Source organism: Salvelinus namaycush, chromosome 2 (assembly GCF_016432855.1).
Source record: "Salvelinus namaycush isolate Seneca chromosome 2, SaNama_1.0, whole genome shotgun sequence".
In the NCBI taxonomy this organism is placed as follows: domain Eukaryota; kingdom Metazoa; phylum Chordata; class Actinopteri; order Salmoniformes; family Salmonidae; genus Salvelinus; species Salvelinus namaycush.
Genome location: NC_052308.1, coordinates 42729276 through 42739236, shown reverse-complemented (window position 1 = coordinate 42739236; position 9961 = coordinate 42729276). Strand labels below are relative to the sequence as shown.

Below are 9961 nucleotides of genomic sequence, written 5' to 3'. Positions count from 1 at the left end.
GGAAAGCATGGCCAGCCATAGAGAAATGCTTATTGAAATTCTCGATTATTGTGGATTTATCGGTGGTGACAGTGTTTCCTAGCCTCAGTGCAGTGGGCAGCTAGGAGGAAGTGCTCTTATTCTCTGATCGTTTGATTGGATGGACAAGATGATAGTTCATACTGCAAGAGCTCTGATAGGTTACTGCAAGAGCTCTGAAGGACGTCCTCTGTAAGTCGTCATCATAATGACTTAGTAAGTCTATGGAAGGGGGTGAGAACCATGCGCCTCTTAGGTTTTGTGTCAATGTATCCATAGGACAGAAAATAGCTGTCCTGCGACTACAACATGGTGCTACCGTAGAGGGTGCTTTTGAGGCTATTGTAGACCATTCTGAAACAGCGTGTTATAATCACTTATTTTGTGACGTGAATATATTTAGTATAGTTGTATATAAAAAGGATCAAATGTTTCACCATTTTTATTTTCTGAAATTCACTCTGAGGAGCCTCAACTGACTCAGCCTGATCAGTATTGTGATCGTGTGCGGAAACAGAGAAAGAGACGATCTAGCTGGTCCACACTAAGCCCACAGAGACCCGTGAGCTTCCCTACAGGATCCCTATGAACACGCCCAGATACCACTTCCTCATCTTCAAACACTCCCACCAGGGCCGGCAACAGGAGGCTCTATGTCACGCATCACACACACCAAGCATCACACAACTGAAAGGTTGTAGGATCTCTCATCATCTTTCTCTCTTTCTGTCTCTCTCTCTCAGTGTTCATCTACTCCATGCCAGGGTACAGCTGTAGCATTAAAGAGCAGATGTTGTACTCCAGCCTAAGAACCGCCACTGAATGAGGTGGAGAGAGACTAGTGTCTAGAGATCGCCAAAAATGTTCAGCAATTACACGCTCTCCATCTTACCCTTACTCTTTATTTTACATTATAATATCCCAGTTAAAAGTGACTGTGCATGTATACTAATCTTGTTTTTCAACAGTGTTCTCTCTTTCTCCTGCCATTTTTTGTACTTTCTCTCTCCTTCTGTGCGTTTGTGTGTGTATTTGTGTGTGTGTATGCGTGCATGCATACAGATGGAGATTGACGGTGGGGACGGGCTGGCGGAGGAGTTTCTGTATGACGAGGTCCATCACATTGAACACACTCTGAAGCCGGCGTTTGCCACGTGGACCAGGAGGGAAGAGGGGAAACAAGTGCCTCATCAAGGGTTCTGGAGAGAACAGAGAACAGTGCTAGAGAGTGACAGGAACAGAAACACATACAAACCTCCATGTATAACCAATCCTCTTTTTACTCAACTTCTTCGTCCCTTGTGAACCTGATAGTGCCATGGCGGCGAGAAGATGTTTTGGGGTGGAGGGTGCTGAAATATCTCCCCGCTTTGCTGAAGAGTATTTTGCTCTGCTAATACAGGAGTAATAAAGGCCTTGTGCGCTAAATTGGATTTATCAGGCTCAGCACCTTACCTTCCTGCGGCTATGGATAGTGCTTGTTTGAAGATAAACAAAGTCTCAAGACCTATTTATTTATGTCATGCAACATAACTTGTGTATGTTCCCTTTTTCCACACACTCCATTGTTTCACCACCTGTGACCTGTCCCCCATTCTAAAATAGGCACACCTTCTTATTGCCTATCCCCAAAAGGCCAGTCAGATGAAGGTTTGATTAAAAACAGGTTGTAGTATTTTAGAATGCTCATTATTTGACATTATCTCACAATAAACTATATTTAGTGTGTATTTAATTTGTCTTCTGTTTTTACTAAAATACAATAGTGCATCCGGCATGTGTGTTTGTACATGCCACAGTGATAATCTGATTGAGGTTAAATGATGTCTGAGAAATATTTTTAGGAAAGGCCTCTACCTGGAAAAGAACTCTAGTAGCTTAGTCTATCCGATAGGCTTGCATATCTCAGCTTGTTTGTCCTGTAAAAAAAAAGATAGCCTATATCTTAAAAAAGCTAAATTGGAGACGTATTTGTTTCTAAACACATTTAAACCTCTTATATGCTTACAAACAGTATTCACAAAGTTAAAGAAGCAACAGCAGCAACAGGGTTCCCCAACTGGCAGACCGAATTTGGCCCATTTTATTTGGCCCCCAAAATTTTCTGGACGTAAAAGACTGTAAGAACACCAGCAAATCAGCTCCAAGTGATTTTAATCTGTTCCAAAGTATTCCCATGCATAATAGAGAGATACAGTATACATTGAGTGTACAAAACATTAGGAACACCTTCAAGGTGTGTCAAGCGTTCCACAGAGTCCCGTGTTGACTCCAATGCTTCCCACAGTTGTGTTAAGTTGGCTGGATGTCCTCCTTTGGTTGGTGGATCATTCTTGATACACACGGGAAACTGTTGAGCGTGAAAAACCCAGCAGCATTGCAGTTCTTGAGTTCCAACATTTGACTGTGCATGTCAGAGCAAAAACCAAGCCATGAGGTCCATAGAGTTCTGAGACAGGATTGTGTCAAGGCAAAGATCTGAGGAAGGGTACCAAAAAAATTCTGCAGCATTGAAGGTCCCCAAGAACACAGTGGCCTCCATCATTCTTAAATGGAAGAAGTTTGGAACCACCAAGACTCTTCCTAGAGCTGGCCACACGGTCAAACTGAGCAATCGGGGGAGAAGGGAGGTGACAAAGAACCCGATGATCACTCTGACAGAGGTCCAAAGTTCCTCTGTGGAGATGGGAGAAACTTCTAGAAGGACAACCATCTCTGCAGCACTCCACCAATCAGGCTTTTATGGTAGAGTGGCCAGAAGGAAGCCACTCCTCAGTAAAAGGTATAGCACAGCCTGCTTGGAGTTTGCCAAAAGGCACATAAAGACTCTCAGACCATGAGAAACAAGATTCTTTGGCCTGACGAAACCAAGATTGAACTCTTTGGCCTGAATGCCAAGCGTCACGTCTGGAGGAAACCTGGCATCATCCCTACATTGAAGCATGGTGGTGGCAGTATCATGCTGTGGAGATGTTTTTCAGTGGTAGGCACGGGCAGACAAGTCAGGATAGAGGGAAAGATGAACGGTGCAAAGTACAGAGAGATCCTTGATGAAAACCTGCTCCAGAGCACTCAGGACCTCAGACTGGGGCAAAGGTTCCCCTTCCAACAGGACAACGACCCTAAGCACACAGCCAAGACAACTCAGGAGTGGCTTTGGGACAAGTCTCTGAATGTCCTTGAGTGGCCCAGCTAGAGCCCAGACATGAAGCCGATCGAACATCTCTAGAGAGACCTGAAAATAGCTGTGCAGTGATGCTGCCCATCCAACCTGACAGAGCTTGATCGCTGCCAAAGGTGCTTCAACAAAGTACTGAGTAAAGGCTCTGAATACTTATGTAAATGTGATATTTCAGTTGTTCTTTTTTTAATGCATTTGCAAAAATGTATAAAAAACGGTTTTTCTTTGTCATTATGGGCTATTGTGTGTAGATTGATGAGGGGAAAAAACTATTTAATCAATTTTAGAATAAGGCTGTAACGTAAGAAAATGTGGGAAAAAATCTATAGGTCTGAATACATTTCGAATGCACTGTATGCCCCCTTTATTTATCCTTTGGTTCTGACTACAGGGAGAATACTGTAAGAACGGCCCATGTTCTGAATGCTGTCACTGTACATTTCAAAAGTGCTGAACAAATAGATATATTGACTACGTCCCTCCTAGCTCGCTCATTAATGTCTTAATCAAAGTTACGGATTGCCTCTCGTCCGCTCGTCGTCCCCTTATGCCATAGTTTGTACATCTCAATTGTCAGTAGAAACCACATTTGTTTAACCATATCAGGTATATTTTTTAAAAGGCAGTAAATGAGGCTGAATGAACTGTTTTGCTGCCAGACAAGGCTCCGCTGATAGCCAGGTGTAGCAGTGGTAAGGATTTACTCCATGGTGCTGAAAAGGAAGCTCTGCTGTTGGGACAGCTTTATGTAGGCCCTACCAGTTTGTGGGCACCGTTTGTCACCATTATAGTGCAATTAATGTATTGTTTAGTGTCGTGTAGTGGCTTTGCTGGCACTGAGTTGATGATCCCTGCTATAGAACATTAGGGGGCGGAGCATTATAAAGGGGCGGCCCAGTCAGTGGCTAAAGTCAATTTGAGTCAGCTTTTCTGGAAAGTCCTCTACTTGGAAGTCATCAACTGCGCATTACTTGTGAAGCCAGCTGGGCCGCTTCCATAGACCTGTCGCGCGGCAGAGAAGTAAACCGAGCACGTATGGAGCCAATCGAAACGCAGCGCAGCTCATAAGCGCAGTTCCGAGAAACCGAGTGGGCAAAATTGGCCCCTGCCACCGCCGCCGCTGAAATACAAAGCTATTCTTAGAATTAGATTCCTAGAACTTCCGTCAACCCGCAAAACTGAATTTACAAGAGAGGCGTTTTCTCACCGTCATTCTGTAGAATAAAACATAGAACAGTTGTGTCTGGCGAGTGGATCACTGCGTTGGACCTAGCCTATCTATCTCTGCCAAGTTTGACACTGACACATTTCCTTATCACCATAAGAAGTTCTGATTTTCTATTTTTGGCAAAATATCAGAATAGTCTGTTGAGATGAGAATTTTTTTTGTCGGATTATTGGCGCCATGACAGCATGAACTCAGCGACTGTTCCTACAAATTAAGAATCACTGGATCTGTTAAATAATTATATAGCCTATCACATGTTTTCAACTGGATTCAACTTCATTATGATTGTGTGTTCAAAGGTAAGTAAAATGTATTGTTGGAACAATTATTAGGCTAGGTAATAATGTTTTCTTCTCCCTATATGCTCATTTTAATTTCACACTTTGACTGTGCTGAGAAAGTGTAGCTTCAGTTTTGACATCAAAATTCAGTATTAGCAGAGATCGTATTCGTTGTATCAGACGGAGTGTAACAAAGCCAGGATAATTATTAAAGGTTTTATGATATATATAATTTTATATTCGAAGATGAAATTAGGCCTTTAATCGAAAAATGTCGGCATTTAGTTTTAGCTGAAACTTTGAATGTTAATGGACCTTTTATCCAGAATGGAAGTGATTGCAGGTCAAGAATTCGGATTTGACCTTGTGGCCTACATCGCCTTATATATCTCATGCTAGTAAACACATTTTGCCATGAGGCTGAGAATTTTTTTTGCTGTTTTAGAGCTCAGGGATTCTTGAAAGACGGGACAATGTAATTTTTTGATTGTTTAATTCTAACATTAGATTAATTAAAATATGTAATACAAATCTCCAAACATGTTTTGTTTTGTTTTATAACACTATTTAATGCTCCAGGGCAAATTCTGTTAGTATTTTGGCATGTTTTTTTCCCCCAGATTTAGAACATAAAACAAAATGCATAAAGCAAACATTACCCCACAGGTTTAGCACTTCTTTAAGCATATGTTGCAGAAAAGTGATACAAATATTTATTTCAGAATATATATAAAGAAATATTGACTCCATCAGTAACAGAGTTGACAAGCCACTGATGGAGTTGATGACAGATACTCAAAACGTACATATTTTTGCCTGTAAATGTAAAAGTTCACTACAAACATTTGTAAAATATGGAAAATTATTCATTTGAAAATCCCCAATTAAAACCATTCTATCAGCTCTTTCAACAAAAATCTGATGGAAATGTATTTTTTCTTCTTTATTCAAAGTGGTATACTGGACAATTTAGAGTTGTGACCATGGTGATTCTAATATTATTTGTTTAAATCTATCAAAAGTAGAGAACTTTACATGAGTGCTTTTGTTGCACTACATGTAATGAGGACATACCTAAGGGGTCCTTATGGTATAGCTGACCCTGCTCATTCCTGATTTAGGATTTTAGACAAATCTGACAGAGTTGACCAAATCTCTGGACATCTTTTAGGAATCACAGTTTTGGGAGAAATATTCTTTAAAGTCACAGAGGACTATTGAAAAAAACTACATATGATCGTTTTTCAGTTATTAATATCCATTATAGGCAGTTTTTACCATTTTAAACACTTTTTGGATAGTTTGAAAATGGGATTCTTTGCTCCGGAGTAGAGCACTTCCAGGCATAGTCAACATAAATAATATGGAAACTATTTGGAAAATTCCAAAAACATATCTTTTCCTTTATAATATTCCCCATAAATGCACATTTTATGCTCAAATAACGCAACAAAATATTTTTTTCTCAACAATAGAAATAAGGTTTCCCTGCCAGACAAGGATTGTCCCAACTTTCAAGAATCTCTGAGCTAATTTCCTGCTATTCTATGCATTTTGGCATGAGGCTGAGAGAAAATGGTTTAGTGTTAAAGCTAATTTCCTGTCATTCTAAACATATCTTTCTTATGAGGTGTCCATATGCTATCTGGCTGGCCAGACCTCCAGGGGAGGGGGATGTCTGACAACTATTTTTCTATGCTCTGCTGACGAGTATTTTTCTCCACTCACACAGGAGTACTAAAGGCCTAGTGTACTAACTTTGTCAACTAATATTTTTATTTAGATATATCATGGGGTGTTGCAGCACCCAGCTCCCGTGCTTCCCCCGGCTATGATGGTTGATAGTGAAAGTCATGGTTGATACTAAAAGTAGGAAATAATCTTCATTAGGCTACAGATTCCTGACACATTTACATACATAACATTCGCCACATTTTATGTAATGGCAGCATCAGTGCCTTCGTGCACCCTGTCTGACCGTTTAACAAAGTGCCTCCTATGGGTTCATATCAGTGGAGGCTGCTGAGGGAGGACGGCTCATAATAATGGCTGGAACGGAGCGAATGAAAGGGCATCAAACACATAGAAACCATATGTTTGATGTATTTGATACTATTCCACTGATTCCGGTCAAGACATTACCATGAGCCCGTCCTCCCCAATTAAGGTGCCACCAATCTCCTGTGGTTCATATATCCCCATTTGCCAAGTCTTGAAAGACTGTTTTTGTAGTCTGATATTCACTCATTTTCATCAGTCATGATTTTCTCTGGGTGTCCGGCAGCTCATGCTTTTTATTTCCCTAAACATCAAACACAAAGCAAGCTACATGAGCAATCTCACCCCCTCCCAGCACTTATCTTATTTGCCAACATTGTGGAGTGGAAATCACAACCATTTTGCCACGCCTATGACATATGTGTTTGTCTCCATAGTAACTACTGTGTTATAGCCTATCCAATCCATGCACTAAATGGACAATCCTTTCCTCGCCTCAGGGCTCTGTTGCCAGGGCCACCTTCGGATATGATTGCCAGGACGATGAGCAGCATGCAGCAGGATCATGGTGAGAGAGGAGGGTCATGTCAGAATCCAGCGGCACCTCTCTACGACTCTACAGAGGACCTCTGCTGCATAACCACCACCTTCCAGTACCTGCAGAACTCAGGTACGCCTACTAAATCAAATCAAATCAAATTTTATTGGTCACATACACGTGTTTAGCAGATGTTATTGCGGGTGTAGCAAAATGCTTGTGTTTCTAGCTCCGACAGTGCAGTAATATCTAACAAGTAATATCTAACAATTTCACAACATATTCCCAATACACAAATCTAAGTAGAATAATGTAATTAAGAATTTATAAATATATGGACGAGCAATGTCAGAGCGGCATAGACTAAGATACAGTAGAATAGTATAGAATACAGTATATGCATATGAGATGAGTAATGCAAGATATGTACACATTACTAAAGTGAGTAGTGTTCCGTTTCTTAAAGTGGCCAGTGATTTCAAGTCTATGTATATAGGCAGCAGCCTCTATGTGCTAGTGATGGCTATTTAACCGTCTGATGGCCTTGAGATAGAAGCTGTTTTTCAGTCTCTTAACACACCGCTTTTAATCCATGCCCCCCCGCCCCCATTGTGTGTGATGTCCGTGTGTGTCAGTGTTAAAGTCTGTGTAGATGCTGTAAGATGATTTACAACACAGTAGTCATGTGTAGTAACGTGTGGGTCTGTTTCTGGCTCCAGGTTGGTACTGGGGGTCTATTTCAGCCAGTGAGGCTCGAGACGCTCTCCTGAAGATGTCAGCGGGAACCTTCCTGGTACGCGATAGCAGCCACCCCCTCTACATGCTGACCCTGTCAGTGAAGACGGCCTTTGGCCCCACCAATGTGCGCATAGAGTACATCGGGGGTCGCTTCCGGCTGGACTCCAGCTCTCCAGGCCCCCCTCACTTGCTGTCCTTCCCTGATGTCTGCAGCCTTGTACAGCATTATGTGGAGGACCCTCCTCAACCTAAAGCCAAACCCAGGCCTCCCCAGCCCGCAGTGAAGGGCAATGCAGTACTGCTCAAGCTGCTGCGTCCCCTACCCCGGGCCTTCCCCTCCCTCCAGCACCTTACCCGCCTCACCATCAACCACCACACTGACTGTCCGGACCAGCTGCCCCTGCCATGCCCACTAGTGCGCTACCTTCAGGACTACCCCTTCCAGGTATGACGTATGATGGTCATCTGGCAACCATCCCAGCCCAAGGAAGGGCACACAGTAGCACTAGCGACCTCCCAGTGAGGGCCAGAGGTTATTACCTTTTGCTTATAGGGTCAGAAATGGCCTCAGCTCAGCCGGACAGTGGCACCATGGGAAGCAAAGTGCAGTGTTGTCTGGGAAGAGTAGAACTATACACGTCTCACTGGGCCTCGGGTTTCTCATACAGACACACATGAACCAGACTCTTAAAATGACATTTTTACAAACATTTATACTGTTTACTTGAATATTTTGTCAAGGATTTTATAAGAATGACATTATATGGATTATTTGTCAATTCATGCAAATAAATATATTTTATAGTTTAAAAAATGTAATAAAAGATGTATCTTGTTCATCTTGTCTAACCCATGGTCTATTCTAAACCATCACTAACAGACGTATAGAAGGTAGCAGTAACCTGGAAAAGGGAGTAATTACTCTACCAGGAATTATAGACAGTGTAATAATAAAACCAACACCTTGCTGCAGTACGCTCTATTATCTTTCACAGATGGAAGGATGCTGATGAAATTGAAACAACAGGTTTCATAAAACACTCACATAAAATTATTAGCATTGAGCGATTTGCTGGGAGCATTTCCACGGACACATTATGCCTGAGGTGGTTTCCGTGAAGTGGATTTAAGCAATGCTTAGAACATCTCTTATCAGGATTAGAGCCAGAGCCATGGTTATTAATACACCAACAGTGGATGGGGTGTACTCACACACATACAAACAGAAGCGCATACAAACACACACACATGCGCACATGAACAGGAACCTGCGCGCGCGCACACACACACACACACACACACACACACACAGCATTGTGAAGCATTAGAGACAGGCTGACTATTTTGTCAACTTTACGTGCCGCGTTAATCCAGTTATCAAGTCGGGAAATTTGAGTTTCATAGTTCCGACTACTAGCACATGAATCCGGCATAAGTCTATTTTAAGTCTATCTAACACACATATTGCAGTCTAGACAATGGGGCACGGGCACCCTGGCGTAGGTTCTGAACTGTGTGGTTTCAGTCCGTTTCTACAGAGGGAGGAAACCCTGACTGTACCTAATCATTTCTGTCCGACTCTTTCCCATCAAAGCTTTTTCTACCACCCACCCTCCTCCCTCTTCCTCGTTGGTCTGTTTCACCTATGTAAAGCTAGCCACAATAGTGGAATATGCGGTTCGCCTTCAAAATAAAAATCGCTAATTGAAAGTAATACAAATGGATACAAATAATGGAATCATGCCATATTTGGGCTAGATGAGGCAACAAAAAAAAAGTTGAATTAAATTCAACAAAAAAACAGGAATTAGTTCATTTGACAAAAAAGTACAAATCAGTTGAAATCGCACTGTGGATGTATTCCACTTCAGAATTGGGGGCATAGTTACATTTCACTGTACAGACTTACCTATGTGGTATCAGTCTACTCAGTGACACCCACAGAACACAACTGTGAAGAGTTTATTAAACCAATATTA

The 9961-nt window shown here is 41.9% G+C and overlaps 1 protein-coding gene across 1 annotated transcript; it reads left to right on the top strand.

Moving 5' to 3' along the window:
* Positions 1–4145: 4145 nt before the first annotated feature.
* Positions 4146–8821, top strand: LOC120063366 (cytokine-inducible SH2-containing protein-like). The gene is made up of 3 exons (XM_039013714.1): positions 4146–4726; positions 7207–7376; positions 7964–8821. Exons 2-3 carry the CDS (start codon positions 7235–7237, stop codon positions 8431–8433), a joined length of 612 nt encoding a protein of 203 aa, XP_038869642.1. The 5' UTR covers positions 4146–4726; positions 7207–7234; the 3' UTR covers positions 8434–8821.
* Positions 8822–9961: the final 1140 nt, after the last annotated feature.

Excerpts from the sequence above, each read along its gene's own strand:
- LOC120063366 (XM_039013714.1), top strand. The coding sequence starts at position 7,235 with ATGATTGCCAGGACGATGAGCAGCATGCAGCAGGATCATGGTGAGAGA. Across the intron at positions 7,377-7,963 it reads CCAGTACCTGCAGAACTCAG|GTTGGTACTGGGGGTCTATT; the intron begins GTACGCCTACTA and ends TTCTGGCTCCAG.